The 22259-nt window shown below is 40.8% G+C and overlaps 1 protein-coding gene across 1 annotated transcript; it reads right to left on the bottom strand.

Moving 5' to 3' along the window:
• Nucleotides 1–227: 227 nt before the first annotated feature.
• Nucleotides 228–15953, bottom strand: LOC310944579 (adhesion G-protein coupled receptor G2-like; the record flags this gene model as incomplete). Its single annotated transcript, XM_083910380.1, has 18 exons — nucleotides 228–331; nucleotides 1614–1766; nucleotides 1866–1967; nucleotides 3145–3428; nucleotides 3511–3882; nucleotides 4675–4799; nucleotides 4885–4988; nucleotides 5776–5821; nucleotides 5943–6059; nucleotides 6138–6275; nucleotides 6443–6596; nucleotides 7871–8075; nucleotides 9372–9595; nucleotides 9760–9874; nucleotides 10008–10135; nucleotides 13403–13478; nucleotides 13558–13688; nucleotides 15667–15953. 18 exons carry the CDS (start codon nucleotides 15951–15953, stop codon nucleotides 228–230), a joined length of 2865 nt encoding a protein of 954 aa, XP_083766506.1.
• Between the last annotated feature and the right edge of the window lie 6306 nt (nucleotides 15954–22259).

The following is a 22259-nucleotide window of genomic DNA, read 5'->3' as shown; positions in this document are numbered from 1 at the left end:
GATATTAATTGCCGGACTGTTTTGAAATGGACGACACAACATTTCTGCTCGTGAAGCTCAAACTGATCTACTTCATTATCAGAAGTGTAGTTCTGTCTCTGCAGCAGCAGCAGTGGTACTTTAACATATCCTAAATATTAGTGTTAATAGTGGCACGTAAATATATGTGTAAAAATAATTTACTTTGTCCGCGAATGTACAGCAGATACGAACGAGCGGCCTGTGGATCAGGACGTGTGCTGGTTCCTGTTTTGCGCGTTGACTTCGTTGGCCACGACGTCCAGCGTGGGTTCTTCGTCGGCCGTGATGATTCTGTCCACAAACGGACTTCCTGCAGGACGGCGTGGACGCGGTTAGTTCAACTCAAACATCTTTATCATTGGTTCTCAAAGTGCGGCCCGGGGGCCAATGGCGGCCCACAGAAACATTTCTGGCGGCCCCGCAATGAATTACTAAGCTTGTTAAATGTTTATTGGACATTACTGGATACAGACCAACAAGTGTAAACAAAAATACTGGGTATTTGCCTGGTTTCTATATGGTGAATTTTAGTGTATTATTGGGTTATAAGCTGGTAATAAGCAGGTAGTTACAGCCCCCAATTACTAGCTATTTACCCAGTAAATATATGGTAACAGAAATGTGTTACTTGGTATTAACCTGTAATTAGAAGGTAAGAACAATGGCCAAAATACTGGGTAATTACCCAGTAAATTATAAAGCGTTATTATATTAACACTTATATTACTTAACGCTAAACTGTAGAACTGCAATCTGGTCATTAAAGTTATTACAAATGGGATTTATTTCTGTTTTTTTTTCTTTGGCGACCCTCATGTTGGGTTCCTACATTGGCCCTCAGTCCAATGTTGGGTTCCTAAATTGGCCCTCAGTCCAATGTTGGGTTCCTAAATTGGCCCTCAGTCCAATGTTGGGTTCCTAAATTGGCCCTCAGTCCAATGTTGGGTTCCTACATTGGCCCTCAGTCCAATGTTGGGTTCCTACATTGGCCATCAGTCCAATGTTGGGTTCCTAAATTGGCCCTCAGTCCAATGTTGGGTTCCTACATTGGCCCTCAGTCCAATGTTGGGTTCCTACATTGGCCATCAGTCCAATGTTGGGTTCCTAAATTGGCCCTCAGTCCAATGTTGGGTTCCTACATTGGCCCTCAGTCCAATGTTGGGTTCCTAAATTGGCCCTCAGTCCAATGTTGGGTTCCTAAATTGGCCCTCAGTCCAATGTTGGGTTCCTACATTGGCCCTCAGTCCAATGTTGGGTTCCTAAATTGGCCCTCAGTCCAATGTTGGGTTCCTACATTGGCCATCAGTCCAATGTTGGGTTCCTAAATTGGCCCTCAGTCCAATGTTGGGTTCCTAAACTGGCCCTCAGTCCAATGTTGGGTTCCTACATTGGCCCTCAGTCCAATGTTGGATTCCTAAATTGGCCCTCAGTCCAATGTTGGATTCCTACATTGGCCCTCAGTCCAATGTTGGGTTCCTAAATTGGCCCTCAGTCCAATGTTGGGTTCCTAAATTGGCCCTCAGGTATCAACACTTTGAGAACCCCTGATCTATATACACGGTGTTATGTGACTAACCAAAGATGAAACTCACCAATGCCGTTGGTCCTCTCCCTTGTGTCGTTGACCAGAAAGGACGACGTGGACGACGAACTGTTGGACTGCAGCGACCGAGACGACTGCGCAGACGTCAATCCGCTCACTGACGACTTCTTCGTGGTCTTCTGCGTCGCCGTGCGACTCCATTCTGTTCAGAGACAACGTTTCTTCTGTCATTCTCAGGTAACGCGTTATCACACCAAACCGCCTGTGCATGGCTCTTTAACTTTGACACACGAGAACAAACCTGAGTTTTCTGCCAGTCTCAGTCGGCCACAGCACAGGTAAACTCTCCACTGCTGCCTCACGTTGTCCTTCACCAGACAGTGGAACACGAATATAAAGAAACCTGAAGAAGAACACGAGAACAGAGATGTGGAAATGATCAGTGAAACAGCAGTGAACGTCTCAGAGGTGAACGTCTCAGCGGTGAACGTCTCTGAGGTGAACGTCTCGGAGGTGAACGTCTCGGAGGTGAACGTCTCGGAGGTGAACGTCTCGGAGGTGAACGTCTCGGAGGTGAACGTCTCGGAGGTGAACGCCTCCGAGGTGAACGTCTCGGAGGTGAACGTCTCGGAGGTGAACGCCTCCGAGGTGAACGTCTCGGAGGTGAACGTCTCGGAGGCGAGCGTCTCGGAGGCCAACGTCTCGGAGGAACGTCTCGGAGGCCAACGTCTCGGAGGCCAACGTCTCGGAACGTCTCGGAAGCGAACGTCTCGGAACGTCTCGGAAGCGAACGTCTCGGAGGTGAACGCCTCCGAGGTGAACGTCTCGGAGGTGAGCGTCTCGGAGGTGAACGTCTTGGAGGTGAACGTCTCGGTGGCGAACGTCTCGGAGGCAAACGTCTCGGAGGCGAACGTCTCGGAGGCGAACGTCTCATCGGCGAACGTCTCATCGGCGAACGTCTCGGAGGCGAACGTCTCGGAACGTCTCGGAAGCGAATGTCTCGGAACATCACGGAAGCGAACGTCTCGGAGGCGAACGTCTCGGAGGCGAACGTCTCGGAGGCGAACGTCTCGGAGGCGAACGTCTCGGAGGCGAACGTCTCGGAACGTCTCGGAACGTCTCGGAAGCGAATGTCTCGGAACATCACGGAAGCGAACGTCTCGGAAGCGAACGTCTCGGAAGCGAACGTCTCGGAGGCGAACGTCTCGGAGGCGAACGTCTCGGAGGCGAACGTCTCGGAGGCGAACGTCTCGGAGGCGAACGTCTCGGAACGTCTCGGAACGTCTCGGAAGCGAATGTCTCGGAACATCACGGAAGCGAACGTCTCGGAAGCGAACGTCTCGGAAGCGAACGTCTCGGAGGCGAACGTCTCGGAGTCACCCTGTGAGTTTGTTATATTCTGGATTTCCCCGAGAAAGAGATGATCTTGCTGATGTTTCCATTTGTCTTCACATTATATAAATGAGCTTCTTGTGTACACGGGAATCCAAACATGTTAGTTTGTTTACATAGTCATTGGATTAACCATTCAACAAAAAGATAATCCACATAAGAAAAGAGTAAAAATGTGTAAATCTCACCCTGCAGCGAGTTAAAGATGGCAAAGAGGTACATGAAGGCCAGGTTCACCGGATCCCAGGCGAAGAAGGCAAAGCCCCAGGTGAGGCCCAGCAGGATGGTGATGCCCAACACACTGCGCACATCCTGAAAGGTGGTGCGATGCTGCGCGTTGTGAGGGTTCTGCCTCTTTATGCGACACAGCTGGACCAGCACCACGACTAACATGGCAAAGTTGAAGAGGAAAATGACACAGAAATAGGCCACGACTGCAACGTAGAAGGCGACGTCGTTCTTCAGCCAGCAGCTGTGGGAGAGAAGGAGTCCAGGATCAGTTCACGTCCGAGTGTCTGAGTACACAAGTTCAAACATCTGAGAATAAAACTCACAAGTCGTCGCTGGTCCCATCGGTAAACCTTCCGTAGGAGACCACACCATAGTTGTCCTTGTCAATGGCGATGACTATAATGACCACGAGCATGGGGACGCCCCAGCCCACCAGCGAGAACCTCAGCATGTAGTGCGACACGTAGCTGTTGAAGACCTTCACCACTGCCATGTACATGTGAACAGCCTCCAGTCCCATCCAGGTGAAGGAAACCAGAAGGAAGTAGTGAAGGAACCAGGCGGTGGAGATGCAGAGGCCCACGGCCTCCGGGTAGAGAGCCAGCCAAGCGTCGCACAGGAAGACCAGGTTGAGCAGCAGCAGAGCCAGACACAGCTGGATCAGGATTTTAGATGGAATGTCCTTACGCAGCTTCCTGTAGGGAAGAACGTTTGAAATAGTTTTGAGTCGCGTTCATTGTCAACTAGAGGGGTGATAGTCGACGACTACTAATGCTCCGCGCTGAGTCCATGCGCCCACATTTTTTGCCGATTTTAAAGCAAAATTTGCATAGGCAATGAAGGATGTGGTGTGCAGCTGTGACCTTGGAAAGAACGTCAAGGTCACCCATCTTCGAACTTGTCCAAGATACTTGTAAGAGGCATGGACAGTGCCAGTTTGGCAGCAATACAATAAATATTTGTCAAGTTATCGCGTTGACAAGGTTTAAAAGTGCCGTTTTTTTGGCTATTTTCCAAGTTTCAAGTGCAGCTGTGACCTTGAAAAGTAGGTCAAGGTCACCCATCTTCGAGCTTGTCCAAGATACTTGTAAGAGGCGTGGACAGTGCCAGTTTGACATCAATACGTCGAATATTTGTCAAGTTATCGCGTTGACAAGCTTGTAAAGTGCCGTTTACACACTTCTCACATTTCCCCGCAAAAAAACGCGTAAAAATTCACGAAAAATAGAAAAAAAAAGGTTTTTGGACAAAACGAAAAAAAACGCCTGGAGATATTCACCCACTAAACAATCCTGCAAAATGTGAAGGACGTACGCGAACAGGAAAGTATTCATTTTAGTCCGGACGGACTGACGGAATGGTGCGAACGCTTTATGCTCCGCGTCGCTCGTCGAGCATAAAAATGGTTAATTCTAAGAAACGCAGCCAACATCACTTCATGCACCACGAGCGATTAAACGGCTGAATGTACGGCTGTAAATACTAACTCAAAGGCCAAGTAGGTGAGGAGTGTGATGGACAGGAAGATGGCTGAGACTCCACAGCCGATGTACGTGATGAAGGACAGGATTGTTGCGTGAACTCGGTCGGTCAGAGTCTCTCTGGCGAGGTCCTTTAAGAGCAAAGAACAACAACGAGGAGTCGTCACGACACAGTGCAGATCATTAAGATCGATAAAAATACTAGAAACTTCTTACCAGCAGGATCGCAAAACTGGTCAAATGGTTGCAGCTGCAAATGGTTACGTTGTCTGTGCTGTTTAGGACGGAGCAACCTTCAGGATTCCAACCACCTGAGCCTTCTGTTGGTGCAAAACACAGAAGAAGAATATATGAAAATATGTTCACTTTATTGTGATTAAAGCGGAACTAGACCGGAAGTTCCTATTATCGCTGTTTTTTTTGGTGTGTATCTGCGTCATTACCTTGTTTATGAAGCCCTGAAGGTTCTAAACAAACAGTTCAGCCACTGCTGAGAACGTTGTGTTTTATTGTAATCTCGGGGCTCAACGAGATCACTGAAAATCCCGTTAACGTTACGTAAGCAGCGGTTCTCCTGAACCACCGATCGTCCTGCTCCGGGCACTAGTCCGGGCACATCCGGTTACGTACATTGAACCGCAGAAGAAGAATAACGTCCGTTGTGGAGGTGTTTCACGAGCAACAGTGTCTTCTGACTCTGGGTCTGACTCCGGTTTAAAGTCGTCAAAGGGACTGTGGCGGGGAGTCGTGAAGAAGCTATTTTTAAACACTGTTAAAACAATGTTTTGATAATGAGGAGCAGTGCATCCACCGTTCCAGAGGGGGGCGCTGCGCTTCTGAGAGCTGACGTGATAGATCACGTCACTTCCAGATACCTGGCCAATCACAACACACTCTGTCTTCTCGGGCGAGATTTATGGCTGAAATAGCGCGACTGACAAGCGCTTCGAAAAGGACAGATTTCAATCGGCTCGTTTACAGCAACTAGGAGGATTTTGACCATAAAAACAACCTAATACATGCAAGTAGACCTCCATAACTCACATATATGTGCAACAGGACCACTCTATGTGAGCTTTAAAAACGGTGGAAAAGATACAAACTCACTGTTGGACGCAGAGTCCCAGAAAACGCACACGGACACAAAGTCTTCCTAGAGTCAAGAAAGAGGCTGTTAGTGATGTGAAAGAACTCAGAGTATATCAGAGTATATCAGAGTATATCAGAGTATATCAGAGTATATCAGAGTATATCAGAGTGAGTAAAGGACTGACTGGAGCTGGTCCTGTGTTCTTCAGAGTGATGGTGACGTTGTCCTTCAGTCCTGACAGCGACAGGTTGGCGACGCTCGCTCCTATGATGCCACTGTTGAGTTTGCCCATAGACGTGTCCTGCACAGACCAGGAAACGCAGTGTTACAAACGCAGTGTTTACAGTGAAATTGCTTCACACGATGACCGTTGAATGACCTGAAACACTGTGCTCCTCTGGTAGAAATGGAACTGGACCCTTGAAGCCAGCTGCTGTTGTTCAGAGGTCAGATTGCGCGTGATGGAGGAGGGAAGCGTGATGGAGCCTTGAGGGATTCTGGACTCGTCTCCACGGACCTGAAACACAAGGAAAAACCGGCCGAAGCCACTTTCACTCATGACAATCCATCGTTTATTGAGTCGCTGTGACGAAAAGGAAGAAACCGTAGGGATGTTTTTAAGGAGTAAGTTTCTTCCAGCAAAGTTCTATTGAATAATATCATGTCAAATATCCAATGGCTCACCTGAACGTTACTGGGCTCAGAGATGGAGAAGCTGGTCTCCTGAAAGTTGCTGCCATCTGCTGGTTTAACAGCCAACGCCAGGTCTGGGGACAAGAGCGTCTCTGTCTGATCCAGGACCAGGTTAAGTCCAACTGTGTCAACGATCCCTATAACGCTGATGGAACGTCACAGAAAGAGTATGTAAGTATAAGTAAGTATAAGTATATACTATACTATACTCGCCTTTCCTTTCATTTCAAAGAAAACGTACTCAAACTACATTAAAGGTCCATTGGCAGTGATTAAATGGACTTCCCATAAGTATGCTTATATATGTGTATAATCACTTCAAAATAAAATGAATATGAATAATTAGCGTGGACAACTGTCCTGGATTACACGTGACGTCCCGTATTTAAAAAAATAAAAAAATAAAAATATGCATTCCTTTTAAATCTGACGTCGATCTTTTTGGGGTTATGGGGTACATCAATGTTTAGCTTCAAACAGGAAGTACCAAAATAAATGCTTGTTTGAAAAATTTATTGTTGGCTTAAAAGAGGTTCGGACAAGAAGCCAAGGGCTCTTATTTTGAAGGCCGAACACCTTAACACCTTATATTTACCATTAAATTTAAATTCATTATTTCATATATTTCATAAGTCAACAACTCTTGCTGTGAATGTGGTCAAAGGTGGAGTAAAAACACTGAGTGGTCAGGTGGGGGCGCTGTGAGCACAGAAGGTCAGACGTTGATTTGTTTGTCTTTGGCAGGTGCTGACACTCAATCACTGCAGAACATCTAACAAACAGATGAAGGTAAAACATTTACTGTGTCTTTCTCTCTTCTTCTTTGACCTTTGACCTTTGACTCTCAGGGTCATTAGTTATTCTATTTCAATGATTGCAGTTGTTTTGAGCCTTTTTGCTTTTATTGTGTCTATTATCATTGTGTACATCACTTCTTTGGTCCACTGTGCTTTACAAATACACTCTGATATCTGTATGTCAGTGTGTGTGTGTGAGGTTAATGTGTGTATGAGGCAGCAGGTGGCGCCGTCATGTATTGCATGAGCAGTGTTAGTAGTGACGACCATTACACCATTTCTAACTTGTATTTCGATTGTAGCTGATCTTATTTTTCCCGCTCACCGATTCATGCATTTGATCCAAAATGACATTGAAATCCATAGTTTTGTTTCTAGCGCCCCCTAACTCTGAGACCTAACATGTTGGCATACCTTCAGATTGAACTGGGTCTGTAATGGTCTGCTTTTCTAAGTCTTGATGACAACTCAAGGTTGTTTAACACTTGACATGTTGCTATGCTACGCTATGCTATGCTACGTTGGACCTTTAATCTATGTACTTATACCTTATTCCTACACAAGCACAGAGTGTGTTAGCGATTGTTGAATAAGTGTGTGTGTGTGTGTGTGTGTCAGTCACCCGGCTGCAGAGTTGGCCAGCTTCTCACGAGTACCACCGATCAGATTGCTGACGATATGCACCGAGATGTTTCCCAGGATCAGGCTGATGGTGACCTGACCCGACAGGATGTCCTCCAGCTCAGACACCACGTAATCCACCTGGCTGGTGTTCAGGCTGGACATGTTTCTGGTCATTTCCAGAAGAATGTAGGCTCTGTCTTCAGCTGCAATTTGGACACAAATCCAGACGATGATGTTTGGATGTAATGATGCTACACTGATGAAATGACCGTATCTGGGTCGACGACAAATAAAGCTTCTAAAAAGGTACCTTTTAAAAATAGATGTAATGCATATTTTTGAGTCCAGAACAATGTGTTTGAACATTTCTCATATATTGAATAACTATTCTAACTGTTTCAACTCATTTTTTAACAGTATTTTTAACATGAAAATGTCAGGTGGCACAACCAACTATTTATAAAAAAAACATGAACATTCCTAATATTTATTTTTAAATTAATTATTTGGAAACTATACCTTAAGGTGTCTACACTAGATAAACATTATTATTTTTATCATTGTGTTTTTTTTTTATTCAGATTTTTGGTCCAATTTTACATTTAAAGACAGGAAAATAATCACACAAATACACAAATTCATATATTCAGTATAATAACTACACACATTACATTTATAAACCATTTGGTCCCTTTGACGTATCATTTATTGGTTTAAATTGGTTGCACCACCTGACCACATTAGTTATGTTACTATTTGCATTTTCATTTCAAATAGTAACATGTGTTTTAGACATCAGTTAAACCTAACCCTAACCCATCAAAAACAATTCACATAACATTACATCTTTATGATGAGGATCGACTACAGTCGCGATGAAGTGCAGGGGGATCTGGGTAGATGTTAGTAAAACGTGGTGACAGACTCTTAAAGCTCACTTTTCATTGTTTTCACTCCACGTTCTCAATCTTTGTGTAGAAGACACTTTAGCGCTGCAATTGATGGAATAACAGATGCATCAGATGAGCTGATGTCTTTAGTTAACTGCTCAAAGAGAGAGAATGTTCTCTGGTGTGAAGTCAATGTCGCAGGGAGTTTATAATCTGCAGCCAAGTTTCGCTTTAGCGCAAAGAGACTTTCCAGCGTTTAATAGTTGCTGTTCCATGGGGCATGTGTAGTTCGTAATCAAAGCACAGTTGTCAGCTGGATCATTGTTAATAATTAACTACGTTTTGATAGTGATAGTGGCATCTAAAATGTACAAATTATCATGCAAAATGATTTAAAGTGTGTAATATCTTTCCATTCAAAACTAATAAACATTCTAGAAGTGTCATGGATAACGTTAGGGCTTTGAACAGCATTATATAGTCACATTCCCTGCAGTTGTGCCAACTAAACTCAAATGAAACAGCTTCTGTTTGGATCCAATAATGGACTTGGACACAAAAATATGCATGTGGTGCCATGACCTGCTGCTGCTGAGTGTGATTACATACCTGATAAAGCAGTCGTGGTCATAGACACGTTTGCAGTGGTGTTGGTGGTTGTTGTCACTGTGGTATTAAGGGTCTGCTCTGTGCTGTTCACAGGGGTCCACGTCACGTTGACGGATGAGCTGGTGCCGTTCGGTTCCACGGTGGTGACGTTTGGACTGGCCGTGGTTAAAGTCTCTGGAACACACTGCTCCTGCAGCTCTATCACCACAGGTTTGTCCCGTTCACTGTAAAGAAAAACAAGACACATGAACATCATCGTAGTGATGTGGAAATAGTGTCTGCACATTTCATGGTGATGAATTGTTGAGCCCCGAGTCCAGAGGCCTTTGTTTTTTAGCACTTAAAAGACATTGTGTGTGATCTGTTAGATGAGTTTAATCATACAAACCAGGTGAGGGTGAGCGGCTGATCTGAGCAAACTGTCGCAGGCTTCATCTCACTGTTATGCCACGTTAACCCTAACTCTGACGTCAGTGGGTTGTCGCTGATGTTTCCACATAGTGCTGCGTTACATTTGACACCAAACACAAGACACAAGTTTCTCCTTTGGTTTTTTTTACTGCATGAATGGATGTGTAGATGTGTGTGTGTGTGTGTGTGTGTGTGTGTGTGTGTGTGGTGAGCGCGCACACACACCTGCCCGAGTCACCAGTCCGTCAAAAGTGATAAATTCATTTTCCCCAAACATGTCCGTCATAAACGAAGACACGTTACAGATGGGAAGCTGACGACCAAAACGCATGATCACTCTGCAGCTCAGAGAACTGGAAGTTAAAAAACACAAAACATGGTTAAAGGTGTTTCATGTCATGTCGTCTCCTGATGGGATTAGATGGGATTAGATGGGATTAGACTCACTCTGTAGATTCACACTCCATTTTATGTTCCTGTGTGGAAATTTAAATTTGAGTCCATTTGACAACATGAAGTGACAGAGTTTAAGCTTTGTTGGCTTCTTACCTTGTATTGAGATGCGATGGAGGCAGATGGACATGAATCACTGCAAAGAAGGAAACGTTCATTGTGAATTCAAGCAAATATGTGCTTTAATTATACATATACATACATACGGAAGCGTATTGAATTCACTTGAAAAAAAAAAAAAAAAATCGTTTTTCTCAGTAATTAATTTTCGGTTTGATTTTTTAAATTTTTTATTTTTCTGTTTTTTTGTGTCAAATTTTTTCCATGTTTTTCTGAGTAATTTTTTTTTTTCTGTTTTTCAGAGTAAATTTTTTTTTCTGTTTTTCATGCAAATTTTTTCCCCCTGATTCTTGGAGTCATCTTTTTCTGTTTTCGTGCAAATTTTTATTCCCCTGTTTTTCTGAGAATTTTTTTTTCTGTTTTTTTCTGAGTAATTTTTTTTTCTGTTTTTTTCTGAGTAATTTTTTTTTCTGTTTTTCATGCAAATTTTTATTTTTAAAAATTACTCAGGAAAATAGAAAAAATATTATTAAAAAAATCAAACCGAAAATTTATTACTGAGAAAAACAGAGTTTTTTTCTGTTTTTCAGAGTATTTTTTTTTTCTGTTTTTCATGCAAATTTGTATTTAAAAAAATGACTCAGGAAAACAGAAAAAAAATTACTCAGGAAAACAGGGGGAAACAATTTTGCATGAAAAACTGAAAAAAAATTACTGAAAAACAGAATTATTTTTTTTCAAAAAATCAAACCGAAAATGTATTACTGAGAAAAACAGAGTTTTTTTTTTTTTTTTTTCAAGTGAATGCGATACGCTTCCGTACATACATATGTATATGTGTATATGTATATAATTATATGCAAACTTCAAGAATCACCCAACCTACTCTGTACAAACACTTGCTTCTTTTGCTGTGGAAATCTGACAAGAAAAACATCACATTTTGACGTTACAGCGATAATTCAAATAAATGTAAAACAGATGGTTGTGTGAGCAGGGCCACTTACTTTAGGCAACGCCTCCGACAGCCGTGTCTTTGGGTTTAGTGTTGATAGTCGTAAAGTGTAGTATGCATCTGAAATGACAGATAAAACGTGTGTCACTTCAGATGTAGTTTTCTGATGGTAATAATGAAAACAATAATGTGGACACTGACCTGTCCCCTTACAGTAAGTCGAGCAGTTACAGGTGTTGTTCTTCACTTCTGAAAGAAAAACACATTCAAATATTTAGTCTCTGACTTTCCGTTCAACACACATTCAACATTATTTACATTTTTACTGAAGAGAAACAAAGACTCATACAGTATATACAGTATATATGTCCATATATATGTACATACAGTATATGTGTATATGTCCGTATATATGTACATACAGTATATATGTATATGTCCATACAGTATATATGTATATGTCCGTATATATGTACATACAGTATATGTGTGTATGTCTGTATATATGTCCATACAGTATGTGTATATGTCCATATATATGTACATACAGTATATATGTATATGTCCATATATATGTACATACAGTATGTATATGTACATACAGTATATATGTACATGTCCATATTTATATGTACATACAGTATATATGTACATGTCCATATTTATATGTACATACAGTATATATGTACATGTCCATATATATATGTACTTACAGTATATATGTATGTGTCCGTATATATGTACATACAGTATATGTGTGTATGTCCGTATATATGTACATATGTCCATATATATGTACATACAGTATATATGTATATGTCTGTATATATGTACATACAGTATATATATATGTATATGTCCATATATATGTAAATACAGTATATATGTATATGTCGGTATATATGTACATACAGTATATATATGTATATGTCCATACAGTATATATGTATATGTCCGCATATATGTACATACAGTATGTGTGTATGTCTGTATATATGTACATACAGTATATATGTATATGTCCATATATATGTACATACAGTATGTATATGTATATGTCCATATATATGTACATACAGTATATATGTATATGTCCATATATATGTACATACAATACGTATATGTCCATATATATGTACATACAGTATATATGTATATGTCCATATATATGTACATACAGTATGTATATGTATATGTCCATATATATGTACATACAGTATATATGTATATGTCCATATATATGTACATACAGTATATATGTATATGTCCATATATATGTACATACAGTATGTGTATATGTCCGTATATATGTACATACAGTATGTGTGTATGTCCATATATATGGACATACAGTATATATATATGTATATGTCGGTATATATGTACATACAGTATATGTGTATGTCCGTATATATGTACATACAGTATGTGTATATGTCCATATATATACATATAGTATATATGTATATGTCCATATATATGTACATACAGTATGTATATGTACATACAGTATATATGTACATGTCCATATATATGTACATACAGTATATATGTACATGTCCATATATATATGTACATACAGTATATATGTATATGTCCATATGTATATGTCCATACAGTATATATGTACATGTCCATATATATGTACATACAGTATATATGTATATGTCCATACAGTATATATGTACATGTCCATATATATGTACATACAGTATGTATATGTACATACAGTATATATGGACATGTACATATATATGTACATACAGTATATATGTATATGTCCATACAGTATATATGTACATGTCCATATATATATATATCCATACAGTATATATGTACATGTCCATACAGTATATATGTACATCTCCATATATATATATATCCATACAGTATATATGTACATGTCCATACAGTATATATGTACATGTCCATACAGTATATATGTACATGTCCATATATGTATATGTACACAGAGTACATAAAGACCTCACCTGGACGACAGCCTGTGGAGGGGATCAGAACTTCCTGGTATGCTGTCTCAGACTCATCACTGTTGAAGTATAAATATATTTAGCAACATCAAACTCATTCAATGTGACCAACATGTAAATATTGGAGAAAGTATTAATATTAGAAATAAGACGAGTCTCACCATGACTTCTTCACTGGGCCGTTATAGACGCAGCTTTTTTCCTGTGGTTTGCTGCCGCAGTCAGTGTTGAGTCCACCTGTTTGGCGTCACAGAGTGTTAGTGAGGAGGTTAAGAGCTCGGACTCATTGTGTTCCTCACATTTGTTCAGGACTCACCGACTGGACTCGCTTGTTTTCCCACCACGTGGATGTTAGAGGAGGTTTTCCCGGCTGCACACAGAGTACGGAGAACACAACACGGAGCTACGCTCTGTCTGAGCCGCAGTGTGAGCGAACACTGAGTCTCTCTGCAACGGGAAAAAACAAGCGTCAACAACAGAGAGACCTCGTCTTACACCGTTTGGCGTTAGAATGCGTTCATTTGCACATAAATGAGTGACCTGATTGATGTTTTCACGTCGCACGAAACCTCAGTCCCCTGTTAAAAGACGTGGTGTGATTAGTACGATGCTTTCAGTCGCACACTGAGACACAAATATCATGAAGATGCCTCTTACTTGGAATATTCCAGCCGTTTCACTGAGTCTGCGAATAAAAGATGAATTGAGACGTTGAAGGAAAATGTGATTTAGAGTCGATATGAAGTTTACAGTGTAAATATATAATTCATTAAAGTCAGCAGAACTGAATCCTCGGGTTAACCCTGTTGTCACGAGGCTTTGAGAGCAAACGTGGATAAAAAAACGTCTTGACTTTTTAAACACAAAGCTCTTCAGTGTCATAAATGGACCATACCACTATAGTGTGGAGTGGACTTTGTTTTCACTTGACCTCTCACTTTTCTCCTTCTATCCACAGCCGGTGCATTTACATGAATGTTCAAGGTCCAATTTTAGGCATTGGTTTGGTTTTCCTGATTCAGTCAGACTCAGGTTGAGTTAGGGAGCTTTCACACCACGAGTTGGATTATTTGATCCGCACCAGGCAACACATTTGTTATTATGTAACATATGACTCCAGTGCGAACCAAAATTGGCCCGATTGACGTTTCATCAATGTGTTTATATCTTCCGGTAGAGAAGAATCCGGTAAAATTCTCTGTATTGGCCATTTTTGGCAAAATATCCAATTTGAGAATGAGTCGCGGCTGCGTCTGGAGAACAATCTGCTGATGCGCTGGAGTCGGCGATGACGTATAACGCGCTATTTTCATGAATGTGGTCGTGCTAACTATGAGACGAAGATTGCTCCAAAGACCTACAAGGTAGGCTATGTCCATGTGGCATTTACTGCAGAATATGGTTTGGACCCGAGTTGGCGTTCTCACCAGAGGGACCGCACCAGTGCGATTGATGCTTTCACACCGACGAAAACCAAACCAACTAGAGTTTTTGGTCGGAATGGATCGTTTGGTGCGCACCAACTGCTGTTGGTGTGAAAGCGTCCTTAAGGCCACATTATACTTCTCCGACTGCGTAATGCGTTATCCGTCTGCGTCACCACGTAGACCACTCGAGCCTTTATACTTCTGCGTCGTGGTGACGGATAGGCGCTGCAATTTCCCGCCCGATCAGTAGGGGTCGCTGCGCAAGGTTGTTGTGCTTTTGGCTACAGTGAGCAATGGCGTCCGAGGGAGAAAGACTGTTGTTGTTGTTGAAACAGTGGCCGTTTCTCACTTTTCTGTGTCACGGAACGCAGTTTTAAGATAATTTGAGGCGAGAAATTGGCCATTTAGAGTCTAAACGTGTGCTGTGTGTGTTAAGATATGACGTATTTATAGTTCGGCAGCGACGAAGTCGGCGGTGTTCAGCTCCGCCCTCTGTGGACGCTCGGTGCTCACTGTGAGCCGGCACAGAGCAGCTTAGCTCGGTCTGTCCTGAGGACCAATCGCAGCTCTTGCCGTCTCCGTTGTCCCTTGACGGAGTGACGGACACTTAAAAAATATTCCGTGCAGCCGGAGACGACGCAGAGAGCTCTGCGTAGCCTACGCAGAGCACTTTATGCAGGAGTATAAATTGGGCTTTAGTCTGATGTGCTTAGTCGGACTGGAGTCGGACTTGCCGTTTCCTGCCCAGTCTTTGACCGTGAAGTAGAAGGAGAAAAGTGTATTTCTGTGGCCTGAAATCAACACTTTGGACAACGCGGCAAACACAAGAGCAGGCGTGAAACATGCGCCCCCTACAGGCGTAAAACTCTGAAGTTGTGCGATTGCCTTTCTTGGTCAGACTACGGCCTCGGCTGGATTAAACTTGAGAGAATGTTGGGATTCCTATGCTTCCAATGACTAAAACGTTAGCTTTTCATGAAAACCCGTGTCGTTGATACCTGCTTTCTGTCAAAGTGCCGCCGACTTGACGAACTTCCCTCTCTTTGTGGATTCGATCCATGATCGTCCTTAAGGCTTCGTCCTTCCTGGCGTCGGCAGGCAGAGCGATGACTGAGCCGGGCTCAGCTGCTGCTGCTGCTGACGTTGCCGCTTCTGTGGTTGTCGTTCTTTTTGCCGGAGCGGTCGTTGCTTTGGCCGTCGTCGCCGCCGTAGTTGCTGCCGTCGTGGTGGTGGTCGTCGTCGGCGATGCGGTCAGTGTTGCTGCTCTGGTCGTTGCCGATGTCATTTGTGGTACGGGGGTTGTCGCGGTTGCCGCTTTAGCCGTCGCTGCCGTGGTGGTGGTTGCTGCCGTGCTTGCTGCTGCGGTGGTGGTTGCTGCGGTTGTTGCTTCTGCAGAGGTTGCGGACAGTGCTGTGGTTGTTGTTGTTGCTGTGGTCGTCGTCGGTGCTGCTGTAGGTGTCGTCGCCGCTGTTATTGCAGCGGCTCCGTCTGTGATGGTTGTCGCTGCTGTAGTAATGTCTGCAGCTGTGGTCGCGGCTGTCGATGTTTGTTTGGAGGTGGTTGACTTTGTCGGAGCCGCACAATCCTCCAGCTTGTTTTGCAACACTTGATCAAGCTAGAGGTACAAATGACGCACATGAGATTTAATCACAGCCCACGTCATAAATCTGCTACTTAAAAAACAAACTGGTCTAGAAGCAGTTTTTCCAAACACACCCAGGCCTTAATGTCTGATTCGTCCTTCTTCGGTCCAGTGACAAACACGGTGACATCCAGGAAGTAGTAAACTGCAAAAGACAACAAAGTATGTGTGTGTGTGTGTGACGACCACAGTTGGTGGGAAGTGATCTTCAAAAACATGATTAAAGGGTTCTCAGAACATCTGGAACCTTTATCCAGGTGTTCTAGTACAGAGAAACTGTACTGGACTGTAGTAGACTGTAGTAGACTGTACTAGACTGTAGTAGAGTGTACTAGACTGTACTAGACTGTAGTAGACTGTACTAGACTGTAGTAGACTGTAGTAGACTGTACTAGACTGTACTAGACTGTAGTAGACTGTAGTAGACCATACTAGGTTGTAGTAGACTGTAGTAGACTGTACTAGACTGTAGTAGACTGTAGTAGACTGTACTGGAGTGTAGTAGACTGTACTAGACTGTAGTAGACTGTACTAGACTGTAGTAGACTGTAGTAGACTGTACTAGACTGTAGTAGACTGTACTAGACTGTAGTAGACTGTAGTAGACTGTACTGGAGTGTAGTAGACTGTACTAGACTGTAGTAGACTGTACTAGACTGTAGTAGACTGTAGTAGACTGTACTAGACTGTAGTAGACTGTAGTAGACTGTAGTAGACTGTAGAAACTGTAGTAGACTGTAGTAGACTGTAGTAGACTGTACTAGACTGTAGTAGACTGTAGTAGACTGTAGTAGACTGTAGTAGACTGTAGAAACTGTAGTAGACTGTACTAGACTGTAGTAGACTGTAGTAGACTGTAGTAGACTGTAGTAGACTGTACTAGACTGTAGTAGACTGTAGAAACTGTAGTAGACTGTACTAGACTGTAGAAACTGTAGTAGACTGTACTAGACTGTAGTAGACTGTAGTAGACTGTACTGGACTGTAGTAGGTTGTAGTAGACTGTAGTAGACTGTACTAGAGTGTAGTAGACTGTAATAGACTGTAGTAGACCGTACTAGGTTGTAGTAGACTGTAGAAATTGTACTAGACTTTAGACAATGTACTAGACTGTAGTAGACTGTAGTAATCAACTGATTCATTCATGAATAATCAGCCGATGCAGGTTAAATAAAAGTTCTTGTACTATGTCTTGTACTATGTCTTGTACTATGTCTTGTACTATGTCTTGTACTATGTCTTGTACTATGTCGTATATCTGCATTCATTGATTGGTCGTCATTGTTTAGTGAGATCATCTGAAGTCTGGATTGACACAGCAGTAGTTTGGATTAGGGCTTAAATCAGGAGCTAATCTCAGTGTTCAAAGGTTTACCAGCTGTTGTAGGAATGGTTTCAATGATGGAAGAATCAGAAATGACAACGACAGCAGGATCAGCAGCTGATTCTGAACAGGAAGCTTCATCTGATGAGAGTAAAAAACCAATACAGTCAGTCTGTAAAACACAAAAGACACTTGAAACGTTCACTTTGTTACTTCAGTTTCTTTGTGGTTACTGGGATTTGATCAATAATCACAAATGCAATGAGGAAAAAAATTGTATTGTAGAGTTTCGTGTGATTAGCAAACAAACTCGATCATCAGGTTACACGTTCATTTAGAGAGGAATGTGTGTGTGTGTGTGTGTGTGTGTGTGTTATAAATAGAACCCTCTCAGCTCTATTGTCTGACCTTGTTTTAGCTGCAGCGTCAGAACTTACCTGACAGGAGGACGAGCAGCACTAACCAGTACAGACCTCTGATACGTGGACGCTTCATCCTGTAACCAGTGATTTCATCGTTAATGACCTGAAACTGTGCTGTTTAACAGTTTAACTGATTTACTCTCCAAACTTTGCTGCCTGCTGCTTAAGGTCAGGGTCAGGGGTTAAACAAAGGTTCCAATAGTTCCCTGAAACCTAAGCTAAGTTGACCAAAAGGACAACTATTATCAGTGCGAGTGAACAGGCTGAAGAACAGGCTGATCAATGTGACCTGATGAGTAGATATGGATTAAAATCACACTCCTGACCGGCTTAGAACAACTGAGCCTCATTTCTGTAAACAAATGTAAATAAAGAAAGTAAATAAAATTAAAATTAAAAGGATGTTATTATTTCAAAATAGGTTAGAGCAGGGGTCACCAACCTTTTTGAGTCAGAGAGCTACCTTAAGGGTAAAAAATAATATGGAGGGCTACCATATAATATTTTTTTGTTTGTTTACCATTTAAATGATTAATATTATGCATTCAACTGCATTCACATTCCTTCCAGTGCTTACTCCTAACGATTACCAGTTTTTATAAACAATATCAAAGATATTTTACTGAGCGATCATACGGATACATGCAAGTGAGGTGAAGTGAAGTGAGCCCGCGGGCACCGTATTGGCTGCCTGCGGGCTACCAGGTGCCCGCGGGCACCACGTTGGTGACCCTTGGGTTAGAGGGTTAAAAAAATGTAACCTTTGTAACCTAAGACAGTAGCTCGGTGTAAACGGGGTCTCTGCAGGTTTCAACAAGTCAAATGTAAGACGTTTTAAGACTTTTTTAAGACCATAATGTACGGAAGCGTATTGCATTCACTTGAAAAAAAAAAAAAAATCCTGTTTTTCTCAGTAATTAATTTTCGGTTTGATTTTTTGAATAATTTATTTTCTGTTTTTCAGAGTAATTTTTTTTATAACAACATGGACGGCTTGTTTAGTTTAAGACACTGTCTTTAAGTCAGATAGATGGTATTATCATTAGTTTGTCGACTTAACGCAGGCACCTGAGGACTTTGCGGTTGTTCAGAAGGAAAAGCCCGTTCAGATCTGCTAGACATAGCGATCTTTCTCCAGGATTAGTTGGACAGATATGACATGCTCCATGGATACGAGATGATGCATTTGAAATGCATTCAGACTGGCTATGTTGTGACTCAAGAGACGATCAGGAGACTGCTGAAAATATTGGATGCACACGGTGTGCAGCTGAGGCGCCGGAATCGCCAATCGGCGGCGTGTGTACCGTAGCAAGAGTGCTCGATAATTCAGAAAAAAATTACTCAGAAAAACAGGGAAAAAAAAATTTGCACGAAAAACAGAAAAAAAAATTATTCAAAAAATCAAACAGAAAATTAATTACTGAGAAAAACAGGATTTTTTTTTTTTTCAAGTGAATGCAATACGCTTCCATAATAATGAATACAATTTAAGACCCATTTCAAATCCATACTGGTAAAAAAGTACAAAAGACAAATTTTGGACGACATAGTATAGTACGACATTTTTGTAAAATTTTGACCAAAAAGTTTTTTTCCAAAAAATTGTCAAATGTTGGATAACATACTATAATATGACGTTTTTGTCAAATTTGGACCAAATATCCAAAAAAAGAAAAAAAAAGTAATTTTGGACGACATAGTTTTTGTAAAATTTTGGACGACATAGTATAGTACGACATTTTTGTAAAATTTTGACCAAAAAGTTTTTTTCCAAAAAATTGTCAAATGTTGGATAACATACTATAATATGACGTTTTTGTCAAATTTGGACCAAATATCCAAAAAAAGAAAAAAAAAGTAATTTTGGACGACATAGTTTTTGTAAAATTTTGGACGACATAGTATAGTACGACATTTTTGTAAAATTTTGACCAAAAAGTTTTTTTCCAAAAAATTGTCAAATGTTGGATAACATACTATAATATGACGTTTTTGTCAAATTTGGACCAAATATCCAAAAAAAGAAAAAAAAAGTAATTTTGGACGACATAGTTTTTGTAAAATTTTGGACGACATAGTATAGTACGACATTTTTGTAAAATTTTGACCAAAAAGTTTTTTTCCAAAAAATTGTCAAATGTTGGATAACATACTATAATATGACGTTTTTGTCAAATTTGGACCAAATATCCAAAAAAAGAAAAAAAAAGTAATTTTGGACGACATAGTTTTTGTAAAATTTTGGACGACATAGTATAGTACGACATTTTTGTAAAATTTTGACCAAAAAGTTTTTTTCCAAAAAATTGTCAAATTTTGGACAACATACTATAATATGACGTTTTTGTCAAATTTGGACCAAAAATCAATTAAAAAAAAAAAATAAAGTCTAATTTTGGACAACACAGCAGTTTGTAAAATTTTGGACGACATAGTATAGTACGACATTTTTGTAAAATTTTGACCAAAATGTTTTTATCAAAAAAATGGTCAAATTTTGGACAACATACTATAATATGACGTTTTTGTCAAATTTTAGACCAAAAATCTATAAAAAAAATTTTATCTAATTTTGGACGACATAGGTTTTTGTCAAATTTTTGACCAAAAAGTAATTTTTATTATTTTATTTTTTTTCTTTAATTGTCAAATTTTGGACGACATCGTATAGTCTGACGTTTTTGTCAAATCATGGACGACACAGTATAGTCTGACGTTTTTGTAAAATTTTGGACGACAAAAAAAAGTTTTCAAAAATAGAAACATTTCAAAGCGAGACTGTTTAAGTTTATGCACATTTTTAAATAAAAGTAACATTAATAGATTTTTAAGACCTTTCAAAATTGTATTGACATTTTAAGGCCTTACATTCAAATTATTGGATTTAAGACTTTTTAAGACTTTTTAAGACCCCGCGGATACCCTGTGTAAAGTTCCCATCCTAACGTGCTCCAAAATTATTATTATTATGATTATAAATAATAATAATCATAATAATAATAATCCTAACTCTAACCCTAACCCTTATTATAATAATAATAATAATCCTAACTCTGAGGACAAAGCCAAAGCAGACCAACTACCTGTGCCACCATGAAGATTCACACGAGTAAATCCTGGGAGCTTGACTTTTTTCCCAAAGCATCACAAAGTCAAATCACAGTTTTCAGATGTTGACGAGCTGCCGTGTGAGCGCGTAAATCCACTTTACCTTGAGAAAAACTCTCAGTTTCCCACCAGTTGAGCAAATGCCCAGTGAGCTGTTGCGTGTACTAAGTGTTTAATAATGGCAGAGGTGTGTTGTGTTCTTGTTTTGTTTGTTCGTTGACGTTGCGCCTCAGGGTGTGTCACCGACGGACCGACTGTAAACACCAGTTCCCAGGGTAACACACTTTATCACACACTGTCAAAAAAAGACCTTTGCTATTGCGTCAGAAGAAGTCGAGCATTATTTCTTTGTCACACACCGGCTTTTCAGGTGTAGGAGGAGGAGGAGGAGGAGGAGGAGGAGGAGGAGCAGGAGCTTGTGGCTCAATCACTGCCTCTTTTATGTCTTTCATTGTTGTGACACAGCGAATCACTCCAGGGTTTATTTTCTCCAAACTGACTCACCGTTCACTTTAGAAGTCATTTGACGTTTCTCTGACTTTATCGTCGAGGAGGAAACGCTGAGCACAGACATGGTGTCAGCGTGGACTCTGAGGCTCTCGCCTGGTTATTTGTCTTCCTCTAAATAAATAAGATTGTGTCCCATCTCTTTTTCTAATTGCTGCGTAAATATTGATACACCTCAGAGCTTTATATAACTTCATTGTTCATTGTTCGACAGCTTCACCAACCGTAGTGTCTGAGTAAATAGAAGTCTTTACCTTTACTATGATTTGGTAATGGCTTGGTTCTATTTACACACAGTAAAGCATTCACAGTAAAACAGTGCATTTGATCGATTTAACACAAATCCCCATTCTGAATTGGTGTTAAATGGACACATTTAGTGTTACTTTGAAGTGGAACTATGCAAGATTTAGATTTCTGCACAATTTCTCCACGTTTAAACGGTTCGTTCACCGTCTGTTTGTAACAAAATACATTTACTCAAGTTACTGTGTTGAATACTTTTTTTTGTGTATTTTGTATTTTTTTAAGTACAATTTAAAATCAGGATTTTGTATTTTACTTGAGTACGTATTGACTCAAGTA

The sequence above is a fragment of the Microchirus variegatus genome (genome assembly GCF_963457635.1).
Source record: "Microchirus variegatus genome assembly, chromosome: 2".
Lineage (NCBI taxonomy): Eukaryota > Metazoa > Chordata > Actinopteri > Pleuronectiformes > Soleidae > Microchirus > Microchirus variegatus.
This window is presented reverse-complemented; position numbering and strand designations above follow the sequence as displayed.